Source organism: Cheilinus undulatus, linkage group 8 (assembly GCF_018320785.1).
Source record: "Cheilinus undulatus linkage group 8, ASM1832078v1, whole genome shotgun sequence".
Lineage (NCBI taxonomy): Eukaryota > Metazoa > Chordata > Actinopteri > Labriformes > Labridae > Cheilinus > Cheilinus undulatus.
Window position 1 is genome coordinate 30,852,724 of NC_054872.1, and position 16,590 is coordinate 30,869,313.

The following is a 16,590-nucleotide window of genomic DNA, read 5'->3' on the forward strand; positions in this document are numbered from 1 at the left end:
TTATTTTGTATACTTACCTTGTGTCTCTCTTCCTGATCACACTTTCCTGCCCATCCCTACCTATTCCCCGTGTCTGCAATCACCTCATGTGTTTCACTTGCGTGTGACTGTCTGAGTGTCTCCACCTGGTTATCCTCGTCTGGGTTGTCTTCCCTCTCCTTGTGTATTTAAACCATTCACTCCCTTCCCTCTTGCTCTACTCCCCGTGTGCATTACTTTTGAGCCTTTCTTCCTGATAGATCCTGTGTGTTTAACCCAGTTTTTAGTCCTTCGTTTCCAAGTTTTTCCTGCCATATTTTTGTTCCTTTGACCTCCTGTTTACCGAACTTTGTTTGATTAAACGGATTGAGACTTTTTCCTGCTGTACTGAGTCTGCTTGTGGGTCCTTTACTTGGCATTTCGTTCCAGCCTGGCTGAGCAGTCATGCTACACACTGAAAGTGATGTCAAGGCAGACCCTCTATTGTGTGTGTGTGTAGCTCTGCCTTTTTGGGACAGATAGGTAAGCTTGGCACCCCTACGGAAGGGTGCCAAGAAAGTGGAACAGTATGGGTCAGCTATTTGGGACGCTTTCCAACCTTTTGTTACGGAAATGCAAATAAACACGTACTTTGCCATACCAAACTGAAACGGACCGCTCAGTGGAAACATCCTAAATGAGTCAAATCTAACTCACTTACAGCGCTCTTGTAAACATCGTATAAACATTGTATATTGATAAAGGATGAAATGAAAGGCTTGTAGTGCATGTATACTGCATTTTTTAAACACCTGGTGGTAATTCCATATACCTCAGTAAAATTTCAGGAAGGTTTGACGGTATTAAGAGATAAATACCGCTCATTCTGTTTACCATCAACACTAGCAAGGCTAAATAGATACTGGAAAGGTTACACAAGCAAAATCAGGGTTGAACTGTACCAAACCATACTGCACCAAACCAGACCACCTGATGGAAATGCAGCTTAACTAATTCTAAAGCAATATTTAAATGTACCACTAATGATTCTGGAGGATATCTCCTGTTTGTTGTAAGCAAAATAAGCTAAGTAATTAAGTTATGCTGGTTATTTGATTGCTTGTTTCATTGCCTATGTATTCTATAAAAGTAAGCCATCTTCTCATTCTGTTCAGGAAACAGGGCTGGATTTTAACTACTTTAACTTTAATTTTTTTGTGCAGAGAGCAAAAAAAGGGACATGGTGTTCAGTTTTAGTTGAATGTGATGCTCAGAGAACATCTCACTTTGTTTGAACAATGAGTACAAAATTTATTTCAGATGAATGTGAAGGCTTTGTGTTTGGTTATCTGTGTGTGTTCAGACTGAGGGTGTTTATCAGATTCAACAGTGTTTGCTGCTTATCTGTGTTAATTGGCTCATGAAATGACACATCCAGCCGGAATTAGATTGACTATCATGATCATCATCATCACAAAAATAAAAAGATTTTCCAATTAAAAGCTTTAGCAGTGATCAGGTGGAGGTGTGATCGCACACAAACAGAAGAAAGCCTTGGGACCTGCTGGAGAGATTTTGTCACGTGCATGGTGGCACAAAGACGTGGACACAGATGAATGCACACAGATACACAGTTGTATGAATAGCTGAGTCATGTCGCTCTGCAGTTTCCTGGGTGATTGTTGCTAAGCAAACTGATGCTGGGATGTTCCCCAGAGAAATTCCCCTCATCCGTTGAACCATTACCATCTTAGTATAATTGGACTTATACAGCACCTAAAACAGAGACACACGCACACACAGGCTGGTCTTTTTTTTTTTTTTAATATGCATGAGAACATTTTACTGCCTGTGTGGTTTTATATTTTCTGCTCTGATTTGCAGCAGGGGTTTGACAGTTAAATAGCTCTATTGTTAAACGTTATGATCTGAGCTGTTTTTTCTGAAGTGTTGTTGCTTAGAGCCTTTAAGGGAAAATGCTCCTTTTAACCTGTCTAAAATAAGAATGGTTCAATATTACAGCACCTTTCAATTAACACTTGAAACTTGTTTTAATCCCCTTGTCACCCTCTTTGTCTGCCTCCCACACACAGAACGACACGTGGGGTGTACAGTACTCCTATGCTCTGTTCAAAGCAATGAGCCACATGTTGTGCATCGGGTACGGCGCCCAGGCTCCTGAAGGAATGACAGACGTGTGGCTGACCATGCTCAGTATGATCGTCGGTGCCACCTGCTATGCCATGTTCATCGGCCATGCCACTGCTCTCATTCAGTCACTTGACTCCTCTCGACGGCAGTACCAGGAGAAGGTGAAACATGATGCTCATCCATCTGTACTGAGACTGTATCTCCCTTTACATCAAACAATAAATCTGGTTCCATTGAGTTTTTTGTCTAAGGCTGCATGTGACCAGCGTTTATATTCATTTTGATGTAACTGTGGGTTGTATTTTCCATCAATTATTTATTTTTTTGTCTTTAAATAGATGGTGTAGATGTAAATCACAACCTCCCAAAGCCAGACTTACACTTCAAAATGTCCTGTTTTGACCAGCTCACAGTCAAAACCTTACCAATTAATTTTTTTAAAAATGTAGAAATCATTAAATCTTTCATATTTGCAATGAGGTGTTATTGATTTGCTTCCTTTTGTTGCTCAGGTTTTAATAAGAACAATCATTCGTTAGTACAAATGTTGCAGGGCGCAAATGCAGCCCATTGATCCATTTTTATTGGCCCACAGAAAATACTAAAAATAAAATGAAACATGGCCTGCATTTAAACATGAACATTCTCTTTACTGTATCAATTTTGACACTGGGTGTGCTGCTGAGTTAATTCTTTAAACAAACATTCTGAAAAGAAGAATTTGTTGATTAGGTTTTTTATGACTAAACTGAGATGACAACCAAAATAATGATATCTTGTTTTATAATGATGAAAAAAGGAAAAAAGGGATTATGGCAGTAAATAGCATCACGAATGGTGCTAATTAGCCACTATCCTCTACATCTCATTGTCCAATTAACAAAGCTCACACTAATCAAGCACAAACACTACCTCTGTGCTTCTAGGAGCATTAGGCCCCAACCCCCAATATCTTCCTAAGATACAGCCATGTGCATAAGTTTTAGGCATGTAGGGTACTAATGATTAATCAAGAGGTGCAGTGTGCAATATGCCCCCAGCTCGACGCAAGTTGACACAGGTGCGTCACTTGGAAACCAAGGTCAAGCATCTCTTTCGTCCAAGCCTTTTCACCCCTGGTAATCTGCCCTGGCAGTTTTGGGGCCTTTTCAACATCAAAGACACAACCTCATGTCAGTCCTTCTTCCTGCCGGAAACAGCCCAAAACCATTAAAATTATTGTCTATTTGACTTGTCAGCCATCAGTGTGAATTTTTTTTTCTTTAATTATTTAACATATATCTTAACCTGCACTGGATTAGTTTTTACTAACATTTATACACAGAAGTTGAGGTAGACCAAAGAAGCCCTGTCATGCATAGATTTTTCCTTTATGTTGCCCTCAGTGAATAAAGTTTGGATGCCCCGATCTAGTTATATACTCTTAAAACTTGGGGCAAAATAAACCCTGGGGTCTCAAGATGATTAATGAAGTACAGAGGCAAAAACCAATTATCTTTACTCTGGCATACTGCTTTTTTCCTTATCTCTTCAAAATATGTTTTACCTGTAAGGCCTCTAAAATATCTTAATTTCAGACTTTGGTGGAGAACTGAATGTGGTACAAAGATGGGTTGATTTCAGGTGCAGCTATAGACTCCGTTTTTTTTAAAAAGAGTTGCATGGAGTAACTTGATTCACCTAGAGTGGAAGACCGCTAAATAGTTTGGAAAGCAGTTGGCCTATTGTTGTTCCTTTTATTTAAAGTAAATGTGTGATTGCAGAACTCTGACCTATGTGTTTGTGTATTATTGCAGTACAAGCAGGTGGAGCAGTACATGTCATTCCATAAACTTCCTGCAGATGTTCGGCAAAAAATCCATGAGTACTACGAGCACCGCTTTCAGGGGAAAATGTTTGATGAGGAGAACATCCTGGGAGAACTCAGTGAGCCACTCAAAGAGGTAAGATATTTATGCACAATGCCTGCACAGACAAATCACAAATATCACAAAGATCTCTTCACATCTTCCTCCTCTCTCTTAATCTCTCCCTCCTTGCTGTCTAGGAGATTGTCAGCTTTAATTGCCGCAGCTTGGTGGCTAACATGCCGCTGTTTGCCAATGCTGACCCCAACTTTGTGACTGCCGTGCTGACCAAGCTACGCTTTGAAGTTTTCCAACCTGCAGATTTCATCATCCGTGAGGGCACTGTTGGAAGAAAGATGTACTTCATCCAACACGGACGGGTCAGTGTGCTGACACGTGGCAACAAGGAAACTAAGCTGAGTGATGGCTCTTACTTTGGAGGTGAAAACATTAAGTATTTTCTTGATAGTTTAAAGTATCTGTAAAGTATCTGCTGCATATTCTAACGTTTTGCTTCTACTTCCTTTGCCCTTCCCCCCATTCAGAGATCTGTTTACTGACTCGTGGACGGAGGACAGCCAGTGTCCGTGCAGATACGTACTGCCGTCTGTATTCTCTCAGTGTAGACAGCTTTAATGAGGTGTTGGAGGAACATCCCATGATGCGACGTGCTTTTGAAACTGTTGCAGTTGACCGACTGGATCGTATTGGTAAGCCTGTGGGTTATGATTGGCTCATTTAATTCTCTCAACTTCTGACAATGCGATGTCTTGTTGTTTTCTGTTCAATTCAATAACATCCGTCCCCAGATTTACAGTTGTCCTTCCAGTTTTCTAAAGAATCTTCTGCTTCATCATCAACTTAAAGGATAAATCTAATGTTTAGCTGTGTTTTCACCAAAAGTATCCTGGACTTTTAGTCCTGGGAAATTCTTCTAAAATGAGCAAACGACTCCTCCAACATTTCTTTGCTGATATTTTCTTCCAGTTAGTTATTATTTTGTCTTTTTCTCTTCTTCTCTACAGGGAGGAAGAATTCTATGCTCCTGCGGAAGTCCTCCCAGGCTGGTTCTCTGGGGGGCAGTATGGGTCGTGGAGGCCGGGGTGGAGGTGCTCCAGGAGCTGGAGGCCTTGCAGCAAGCGGTCTTGGCTCCTGTGACAGCATACTGGTGCAACAGATTGTCAAACATGACAGCATGCCTGCCATGCAGGATGCTATAGCAGCTGCCGCTGCAGCGGGAAGAGGTGGAGTCATGGGAGGAAGTGGCACCGTCTCTCCTCGGCCACGTCCGGTCATTTGGGCACCGTTGGTTCATGCCCCCCTGCAGACAGCTGCCGCCACCAGTAATGTAGCTATCGCCCTCATGCATCAGCAGCAACAACAACAGCAGCAGCTCCAGCAGCTGCAGCAGCAGCATGCACTTGGAGGCGCTTTCTTCCTGCCCTCCCCTCTTATCTCTCCATCCCCTTCCTCCTCTTTCCCCCTTTCCCCTCCACGTGCACCTGTGTTACAACCGCTTCGCCCCTCTGTGAGCTCTCTGATCGGGATGATGGCTATTGGTGGGATGGGTGGATTGTCTCCAAGAGCCTTTCCTCTCTCTCCCTCAACCATGGGGCCTCCTGGTGGGGTCACATCACCACCAATTGCTAAAACTCCACCTACACCTGCCTCTTCAGTCCCAACTTCTGTCCAGCAGGGAAGGACTCTCCATTATAGCCTCCGCCTCCAGGCTGATCATCCTACAGTGATTCCTGGACAGCTGGGAACTCCTACAGGTGGACCACAAACTACCCCCATCCACAAGGTACCTACCACAAACCCGCCTGCTGCCCCAGGTGTACCTTCAGATGGTAGCACTTCTGTGGCCGGCCAACAGGGAGCAAAAGAAGCTCTTTTACGTCATGGGGCAAATAGCTCTCAAGGTCTGCCAGCGCTGGGCAGGCTCACCCAGGAAGCCCGGCTGCTGTCGGCCTCACAGCCCACCCTGCCTCACCGCTCCTGGGTTGGGGTTCAGCCTCATCCACCCCTGCATAGGAAGGCCTCTGGTGGAAATTTACTGGCAGCCCCTTTCCTGGCAGGGCAGTTAAACAGGGGAAGCAGTGCAGGAATGCTGACATCTAATGCACCAGTTCAGTTGGTGACAAATATACCGTTTAATGCACAAGCACAACCACAGGCCACAGTGCCTGTTCCTCCCACCCTAGCACAGGCTGTCTCTGCAAACACAGCCACATGCACACAGTCCGCCCTTCATACTGCCTCTGTACCCATACATACAGCTGCACACTTGCCTTCTGCTACTTTGTCATCTTCCTCCCCTCCAAAGCAGACCCAGCTCTCCTCTGCCACCTTTTCTCCTGCACCTACCCCCTCTTCTCCAACACCTATTCTCACCCAAACACCTCGCCCTAAACCAATCCCAATGACCCCTTCTGGCTCTTCTTCTCCCCCCATTTGCTCCACACCTCCTTCAGCAGGAACAAACACACTGCTGCTGTCATCAACTCCACGTCCCAAACCAATCCACACACCTTCTCCCCGCTCATCCTCCCCCTCTCCTTCATCCACACCACCTCCATCTTCTGTTTCTAGCCCTGTTCCACTGCCTCAAACTTATGGGTCCAAATCATCTCTTACTTCCTCTTCTCCACCTTCGTCCTTGACTTCTTCCCCACCACATCCTCAGAGCCCCAGAGCCAAGGCATCTAACACACCTCCTTCTGCTTCTCCCTTGTCTGGCTCCAGTCCTGCCCAGACCCCCATACCTTCTCCGATACAAACTCCCAATCCTCGTAGCCGCACTTCAACCCCTTCCCAAACTCCTACCCAAACCACTACACCCGTAACTCCCACAAAGACTCCCACCACTACACTTTCCCCCTCTTCAATCCCTGTTTCACCTGTTCCCTCCTTAAGTAAGTCCCAAAGTCCAACCCCTTGTCTCCAGCCATCTGCCTCCAGAGGTCCTACTTCGAGTCAGATCCCTAAACAGGCCTCACCTCTGACCCCAACCCAAAGTGCTTCTCCTTCTCCAACCCCATCCAGCACCAGCCCTTCGACTAAAATAACTTTCTCAGTTCATCTTGTAAATCAAACCCCTGCTGTCGTTACGGTAAGCCCTTCTTTAAGCTCAAGTCATTCCATCAAACCAACCACAACGATAACCTCACCCTCAACAGCTTTAAGCCCAAACCCAAGCTCATCTAGCCCTTCCTCACTTAATATCCCCCCTTCTGCCATCCCCACCTCTCCTGGTATCAAGTCTGCCACTGCCAACCCCCCAAAACAAACACCTACCACCACAGCTGCCCCTATTCACTCATCAAAACTCAAATCGCCTTCTACACCTGCCCAGACCTCTCAGGCATCTACCCCTACACCCACTCAGTCTGCACATGCAGCCACCCCTGCCAACAACACTTCCCCTAAAGGTGGGAAAAAGGACCCTCAGCTGCCACTTGCCAGAAAAGACTCAGAAGGACTAAGACACAAACTTCCAGCAAACATGTAAGAAGAAATCTTGCAGGATGTCCATGAGCCATTGATATTCAGTTTTACAAGAGCTGGCACCAGACATCAGATTATCTCAAGTGGACAGGTACATCTTGTTTGCATTCAATCTAGGATGTGATTGTCGTAGAACATCAGGTGTACATGTGACTCTTCACCAAGCCATCAATAACTAAGAAAGACTTAAGGGTCTGACGATAGTAGAGTCTAAAATACATACAAATGTAAACATACATATCTGTGTAAGTGATTGTTGGAGCAAGCAAGGGAGCTGAAGTGGAAACAATATCAACAGAAAAATGGATAGAAGCAATAGAGTCAGAAAATACTGCATACAAGCGGAAAACATCCATTTCCTTGACAAGAAAGCAATACATGTAGAGCATTTGAGACTCATAATGTGACAGGAAATGACCCTGACTATGACAATAATACATGTGAGACAAAAATGGCCTTTCATCTGTGAGGAAGAAAGTCTGGTGTGATGTCAATTTGAAAACACAGGAAATTGACCACATTGACATGGCTGCCATTTTCCTCTGAAGTGGTGAACAGAGTGGTAACCCCAACTGATTCAAAATCTTGCACTACTGTGTTACAAGTTCTGATTGTCAATTATCAAAAGGAGAAGAGAAGGATATCAAGCCACATTTTAGCATGAAACAACATTTTTTCATTGATTACCATTAACAATAACCACAGCCACCAGTGTGTGTGTGGGGAAAATAAAGTAGAATAAACAGAAATAACTTTAAGGGAAAAGTAATTGAATAATTGCAAAAAGAAAAAGGCAAAAAACTGGCAAAAATGGGATAAAAATGCAAAAAAAAAATGGTGGGGAAAAATGGGTGAAAAGTGGTTACAGAGAGGCAATAAAGGGTTAAAAGTGGAAAAAATGTTGAAGAATTTTTCAGAAACATTTAAACATCTGCAGAGTTAGTTTCTTACAACATGCAACTTAGTTTCCAGATCAAGTTCAGCCCTTAAAAGCCAATTGTATCATAATGGACACAAGATTTTGTAAGACCTCTATGAAGGGATTCAGCCTTTAAAGGGTTAAAAAGACGAATACCACAAAACTTATTGCCCGCATGTATTTTTACTCCAGCTTCTGAAATACATGCCTTTATTTGAGGGCATTACTAAAAGACAGCCCTTTAACTGTTTTAAACAAAACTCCAAAAACAAATTGTACATTTTCACCAGAATTAATGATCTCCATTCTTTCTAAAATAATTTCAGTCATCTAAAAAAAAATACCTGGTTGGTCAAACAGAGTATCATATATGAGTGGAAAACACTGATATCTTCTGCAATGAGGGAGAGTGGGAGAGAGCCTTGTAAACATAGTCACAAATCATAAAAATATTAGAATTTCACTAGCAGATGTAACAGCATTAAAATTTCATGAGATGCGAAAGCATTTGTTTTCATATTTTCAGCATTATTTCCATCTCTAAAGCAGCACAAGTAGCGGAGCTACTCAATCACTGAGGATGAATTTTCTAAACTTTATCTTGATCATCATGCAGGAGACTTTGAGGAAGTGCCCACATGCTGTGAATGCATACACATGAATCTTAAACAGCAGCTTTGTTTCTCATACTGGTGCACATACTGGCATTAACCTGTTTTTCACAGCTCTGTTTTGCATAGGAAACTTTAAATGAGACCTGCCTTTGTTTGGCCAAAGTTGATGCAACAGCTGGCCAGTAAAAGGGGCTAGTAAATCACTCTTAGAACACAGAGATGATGTACCGAAAATTTGAGGTGGAAGGCAGAAGAACATGCAGGTCATGAAGGTTAAAGCTAAATGATTGGTTTGAATTAGGCGACCGTATTCATGCCCATTTATAAATGTCAAGAAATGGGTGCTGTGTTTTGCCTGAACATAATTATAGTATGATTAAATGTTAGCAATTATCGACCCCCTGTGTACATTATAATTAAGTAATCTAGGCCTTACCTGCTGTATTGTACAAAACAACAGCGGCTTTCAGCTTCTAATAATATTCCATTTACAAAATGCACACAGTCGCTAGGTTATGGGTTATCAAACATGCTGTCTAACATATTATACAGCCTGAATATTACACTAATTTATTTAACTACTTAAAGTAATGATGAAGATTTATTTCATTTGGAGTGGTCGAATAACTATCAAACTGCATCACGTGAGAATAAACTTAGAGCACTTTCAATTCCAGTGCGGAGCATGTTATCAGAGGAAAATGACGGTTGTTTTAATAGGATCATTTCAGGAGACCACTCTTGGTTACCAGCTTCAACTCCCTCTTGCCTCCCATTCTGCACCAAAGTGTGATATTTTCTCATCCGAATAATGATTATAGAGATAGATAGAGTTTAAAATCATTGTAAATTCAGTACTCATATGAATTTGAATAATTAGGACCAGTCCACTGGTAGTTTTGTTGTCCCAGGTGTGTGGTGTTTAGTTTTTGAACAAAGACAAAACTTTAAAAACCTATGTGTTCACTCTGACAACTTCTGTAAATTGTGTTTTTTGTGCGACACACAATATTGCTCTGCTGTCCACTGTGGCTCACTTGATTTTGTCCCTCCCATCTCCCTGTCTTGTAAATATGTGCCTCTTTGTGGGTCTGTCGTATGCTTTCTCACCCTCGGCCTCTCTGTCTTTCATCTCTCTTCTGTCTCGCCGCCTTTCATCTGATTTCACAGCCCTGGTGGCTAACTGTTTCTTTGACGCTCATACACTCTCTCCCTTTCTCTCGGCTTCCCTGACACTTTGCTCTGTGATGCCATCGGCCTCATGTTCATTTTGCTCTTCCTTCTGTTGCCCTCCAACACTGTTTCAGTGCCATTTTCAGTGATGTTTGATGTTTCGTGTGGGTAGCAACAAGGCATTTTTGTCTTAACCCTTGATACCATGTTGCCTAGATGATATATTAAAGGACCAAATGTTTTATTTTTTATTTATCACAGCTATAGCTTTTGAACAGAAAAAAATAGCTAAGAACGGTGACACAATGATAATGTTGAGTGTGGTGTTGAATGTGATGACTATGACTATGATGATGACAACTATGATAGTGATGAAGATGGCAATGATGATGATGGTGTATATCTGAATGTAAGAATAAAGCAGGTTTAGATACCATCTTGTTGAGTAAGTTAAGTCTGACGTACAACTCATTTAGAATACATATTTTTCTGCCATTGTTTTTCTTCATTTTAATGAGGCTTTCACTAAAAAGACTGAACTTAATCAAGTGATTTTGTTTAGCATATATTTTGGGGGATGCACAATATTATCCATGTGAAGATACTGGCAGACATAAGCTTTAAAGTTAACTATCAAGATGGGCAGATATGAAATTTCTGCTGATCTTTACTACATACACTAGCTGTACATGACAGCAGTACACAGGTATGTCTAAAAAACATAGAATATCATGCAGAAGTTCATTTTTTCATTTAAATTCATCTAATATATTCAAAACTTTGTTTGTTGTAATCTTGATGATTACAGTTTACAGCTCACAAATATCAAAAATGCACCATCTTGAATCATTAGAATATTGTGGAAGAGTACAATCTGCAAAGGTTTCCTGAGCCTTCATTCTCTCACTCTGGTTCAGTAGACACAACTACAATCACGGGGAAGACTGCTGACTTGACAAATGGCCAGAGACAACCATTGACACCCTACACAAGGAGGGTAAGCCACAGGTCAATGCTGAAAGTGCAGGCTGTTCTCAGAGGCTGTATCAAAGCATATAAATAGAAAGTTGACTGGAAGATAAAAGTAAGAGGTAAGAAAGGGAGCATAAGCGGCAGTGTTGACCATAGCCTCCAGGGGATTGTAAAATAAAGCAGCAGTTTCACAAGGACTGGACTGAGGCTGGACTCAGTGGATCAAGAGCCACCACACACAGATGGGCCCAGGAAATGAAGGTTTCCTAGAGCCCAGCCACTCCTTAACCCCAGATGTCATCAGGACATTTTCTCAGTGCTCCAAATCCTGTTTTTAGATGAAAGTACATTTTGAATTTCAGTCTGAAATCAAGGCCCCACAGTCTGGTGGAAGATGCAGTAATTTGTGCAAAAAGGATAATTTTCTTGAAGGTCAACATGTATCTATTATACATCTTCTTTTGGGCTGGTATTCTAATGTTGTGAGATAGTGGATTTTATTGTTATGAGCTGTAAGCCATAATCATCAAGATTAAAACAAAAAGCCTCGAAACATTTCACTTTTTATGAGTTGTGTCAAAATTCAAATCCCAAATACATGGCCTTCTGTGCTTTTGGTCCTGGATCAAGGACCAACATTTAATTGAGCTCCATTTTATTAGGGAGGTAAAAATCCATCTCAAAAATATCTATCTTGTCAACTATCTACTGTCTGCTAAATTAATGCATTTAAAGTGACTGATTACAATACTTCTACTTTTTTGTGTAATTTATAATTTTACTTTTACTTAAGTAAGTTTTAACCAGAGAAACTGTACTTTTACTTGGGAACAAAACTCCTGTAGTTTTTAACCCTGTGCTGACTACATAGAGACACGCCAAACAACTTTTGTATTTCCCTTTATTATAAAGGTGTGACTTTACCTGAACAACCTGATTGAACATCTATTCTCTTGTTGTTATTGCCAAAAGGGAAAGATAATATTTTATTGTACAACTTCTCAGTCGTTACTGAGGCTGTATGACTTGGGAAAATAATCTATTTGGGGTTTTTTCCCCCTAATATAGCAATTCCGCTTAAATATAGTTATTCTTTTTAGTTCCTTATCTTTTGTTTTTTCAACAAGCACAAGTCATAAGTCATTCTGCATTAAAACCAACACAAAATCAGACATATTTATGAACTGTTCTCACCTGTAATCCAGGGATACATGTTAGAATGGAATTAAATAATCTATGTATGAATATGAATGATTTATTTCTAATCATCTACTTAAATCACAGTAGCAAAGTGGCTGATTAGGTTAACGCATAGCCTTATGAGCAATCATATGACAACATAACAAAGCTCTGCCAAACAATTGGGCTGAACAATTTTGAATAAAAATCTAGCTACGAGAATTTTGGTTCATATTGCAAAGTCAACATAAAATGTGGTATTATTTCTTAATTTGGTAAGAAATACAAATGCAAAATTAAGGAAAGTAGGATTTTTGCTATTTAAAAAAAATTGGCACTTCAGAAATTGCAAGTGTAGAGCATAACATCTGCTGCAAAAAACATCAAACTGGTATTTTTACACAGATTTCAGTTTAGAGAAACACTGCAATGCAGTAGGCTATATTGCAGTTTGATCTAATTTTTAAAACTTAGCCTTAGCATCTACTCAGTACTTAAAGAAAACTGTAAATGAATTACTTTTCATTTTTGCTTGAGCAGATTTACAGGCCAGTACTTTTACATTACTTAAGTAAATTTTAACCAGAGTAACTGTACTTTTACAACCACCTGTGTTCATGTGTAGCAAATATTAAGTGATAAGATCCTTTAATTTGTATATTCAGCCTGCACTGACCTACTAATACCTCTATGACTCAAATTTGAACTGGACAGGTTTGAACTCCAGAGGTTTGGTGACTCAACTTCAGGTCTATGAGGTGAAACAGCACAATTCTGAGCTGATGAGAACTGGTTGAGCCTTACTCTTGTTGCTGCTCCTGGATCCACACCTCTAATCCATTAGGCTACCTCTCAGACAGAGGGCAGACACCCTCCCATCCAAGGTTAAGCTTGTGAATGTGGAAATGCTTAAATCTCTCCTGCTCTGGCTGAAACTGAATAGAAATCCACCTTCAGGGGTGAAGATTAAAGTCTCACACATCTCTTCTACTTTTCCTATTACCCTCCATCTTTCATGCAGCCTATATTCCTTTTACATCGCCTCTCTCATTTTCACTCAAGAGGGTTTTAATGGCTTTTCAACCCATGCAGGCAAATATGAGAATAATTTTCACTCCAACAAGCTAAGAGGCATTAACTCATAGCATATACCCATGTTATTTATTGAGCACAGTATGGAAAGCCTCTGCTTTATATTATTTTTTCAGAAAGAGGTTAATCACCCTGTAGCTGTAAATATTTGTTTTGATGTGCATTTGGGAGTAATCCTGATGTTTTAATTAGGAGCAATGAGAGCATGTAATCTTATCTGGAGTTGTGTCGCAGTGGCAGCAGCAAGCAAATCAACAGACTTCCCTCTTAACAGCAATATTTCACGCTCTTCCTGGGGGAGCCCAAGGCATTCCCATGCCAGCTAGAATACATAATCTTTCTGGTGAGTTCTGGGTCTGCACTAGGGACTCCTCCCAGTTTTACATGCCAGGGGGACCTATAAAAGGAGGCGACCATGCGGCATCCTGATTTGATGCCCAGATCAACTCAACTGGCTTCTTTCAATATGAAGGAGCAGCAGATCTACTTCCAGATGCCTCTGGATTTCTAAGACTGAGCCCAGCAAGTCTCATTTCAACCACCTGTATCAGTAATCTCATACTTACTAGACAGAATGAAGATCAACTGGTAATCTGAAAGCTTCCCCTTCTGACTTAGCTCCTCTACACCACAATAGTCCCGTATCAACACCAAGGGGCGCCGAAAAGGGGAGAATAAGGGCCCATGATTGACAGGGGCCTAGTGAGGCCCCTAATACAATTATAATACTAACAAAATAATATGACACTCTGTAATAAACATTCAATCACACATATATTTTATTTACTATGTATTGGTAACACTAAGTTTATTTGTTTTGGAAACAATCGATTATATAATTATAATTGGGGTATCAGTCTTTCAGCAAGTAACTGAATTTAAATGAATTTCATTGTATTTTCAGTGCTTCCCCTACCAAGTAACTGTCATGTTCTTTTCACAAATATGGGAATGGGAAATATCATTAAAATGCATAGTTTTATGTAAAACAGTATCAATATTTTCCACCAGCCTAATGGCCAGCTGTTGGGGGCCCCAGAAAGATTTCTTCTCATGGGGCCCAAAATCCCTGGCGGCACCCCTGCCAACACCTGCAATGCTGCTGAAATCCTTTATTCAGAGCAGAGGCTCACTCCCCACTGAAGGGCCCAAACCACCTTCTGCCAGCAGAGATTGTAGTCTTTGAGAGAAATGAAGATTACATGAAGGATAACAGGCTGTATTTAATGTTTCTACATTTCTACAGTGCAGAAGTAGGCTAGTTTTTCAGTGGAGGCCTCAGATGATGACTTTACTTGGGTTACAGGCCTGCTTTCTTAGCAGTGACCACTAGATGGCGATAAAACTTTAAAAATAAGATCACAGCAGGAAAATGAAAGCATCTAAACAGTCCTTAATGTTGTATTCATGAAGAGGAATAATGTTAATAAAAGGCTGTTAGAATGATGTGATTCTTTTATATGTAAAGAGGGAAGGTCATTTTAGGGCACAAAGACATACAGACCAGATGAAAAAAGGTAAAAGACGGACAAGCCTGGATTACTGTCCAGGAATAAATGAGGGCAAGTTTTTGTTCCTACAGGTCGAATCCATGAATCTGGATAATTTTAGATTACAGCAATGATGAGCCACTTTAACTATAATGTGATTCCCAAACTTTAGAGCAGGCAACCTTTTTGCATGACATTTTAGAGTACTCAACAAAATATACAAAACACATACAACCAAGTTGGACACACTCTCTTGATTGTTATTGACTCCAATTTTTGCTCTAAAAATCGTAGAAAAACACGAGCATTAGATTTATTTATATGCAAAATATACACTATTCTTCTTGAACAAAATAGTCCAAAAATGGTTCTTTATGTGAGAAAATGAAAATTGCTATTGCACCAATTTAAACCTAACCTTACTGCTAGTGTTGGTGTGGCTGGTTTTACCTGTTTCATACACTGCTGGAAGGCTTCATCAATAATGACATTATGGTTTAGTTGTGTCTTGTGTTTTGTCTTTGTGTAAAAATGGACTTTTTAAACACAAAGATAAAATTGAAAATTGAAATTTTACTTTTAAATTAAAGGTAAACCTCACATAATGACTGTTGTGTTGATGTATTCAAATGCTTAACATTGAAATGTTCAAGTATAAATAAGTGCAGATAGAACTTAATTATAGTATTTGTATCCATTCTTCAATGTGGAGCTAAGCTAGAAGGGGTCATTTAGAGAATTTCGCCATTTTATGCATTAAAAAGAAATATAATCAAAACTATACAAGGCAATATACAGCTATCAGTCTGAAAGTCTGAGGTAAACCTCAGTTAAACTATCTTTAATTCTTACATCAGTTTTAATTTTTTTCCACAGCTTTCATCAGTGTTAATGTTGTTGATTAAAACTGACTATAAATGTTCTTCGACAGCCTTTTGTCCATGACAAAAACTAGACTAAGCCTAACAAAAATAGATCTGTGATGACTAAAACTGACATAAACTAAGTTTAGTTTTCATCAAGATAACTAAAACTGGACTAAAATGTAACATAGTTTTTGTCAGACATTGAAAATCCACAATATTTCTCCACTGTGGGTAAATCTGTCAAATAAACAATGCATCTGTAGCTATTCTGCCTCTCAGCTGTAGAAAGCAGGGACCCCAGGTTTGGCAGAGTGAATAGAACACACTATCATGATTTGGTACAAGATTTAGGCAAGAAAATAAATGTTTGGACTAAAAGTAAAGACTAAAATATGAGGACTTTTTATGGACTAAAACTAAACTAAAATGTTGTAAGTTTTCGTTGGCCAAAACTAGACCAAAACTAAAAAGGATAGACATGACTAAAATGTGACTAAAACTAAAATGGATTCTGTTTAAAGACCAAAACTAAATTTAAAATTAAAAACAGCAGCCAAAATCAACATTGGCTTTCATTGCAAATAACTCCAAATGCATAGGCTACTTGATACATTTCAATGAAGACTTGATGCTTTATTGTCACTTCACCCACACACGGCTGCCTGCCATTTTGCATGTCTGATGTGAGCACCTGTGTTGTGAAGCAACCCCATGTTGTGACTTTTGGAAACTACAAGGAGGGTGTCTTTCTTTAACCAATCTGTTTTCTGTGAGGACAACTGAAGAGAGACAGGAAAGAGAGTAGGGAAAGACACCTACTAA

General features: G+C 40.4%; 1 protein-coding gene across 2 annotated transcripts in view; it reads left to right on the forward strand.

Annotated features, from left to right (window-relative positions):
* The window catches only part of LOC121513586 (potassium/sodium hyperpolarization-activated cyclic nucleotide-gated channel 1), a 30,522-nt gene extending 22,236 nt beyond the window's left edge, over positions 1-8,286 (forward strand). The window contains exons 5-9 of one of the 2 annotated variants that reach the window (XM_041793411.1): positions 2,052-2,270; positions 3,906-4,052; positions 4,157-4,397; positions 4,502-4,666; positions 4,982-8,285. In XM_041793411.1, the coding sequence (XP_041649345.1) occupies positions 2,052-2,270; positions 3,906-4,052; positions 4,157-4,397; positions 4,502-4,666; positions 4,982-7,467 (3,258 nt within the window). In that variant the 3' untranslated portion in view covers positions 7,468-8,285. Of the gene's footprint in view, positions 1-2,051; positions 2,271-3,905; positions 4,053-4,156; positions 4,398-4,501; positions 4,667-4,981 lie in introns of both variants that reach the window. The other variant, XM_041793412.1, reaches the window with a different exon arrangement.
* The last annotated feature ends 8,304 nt before the right edge of the window (positions 8,287-16,590 follow it).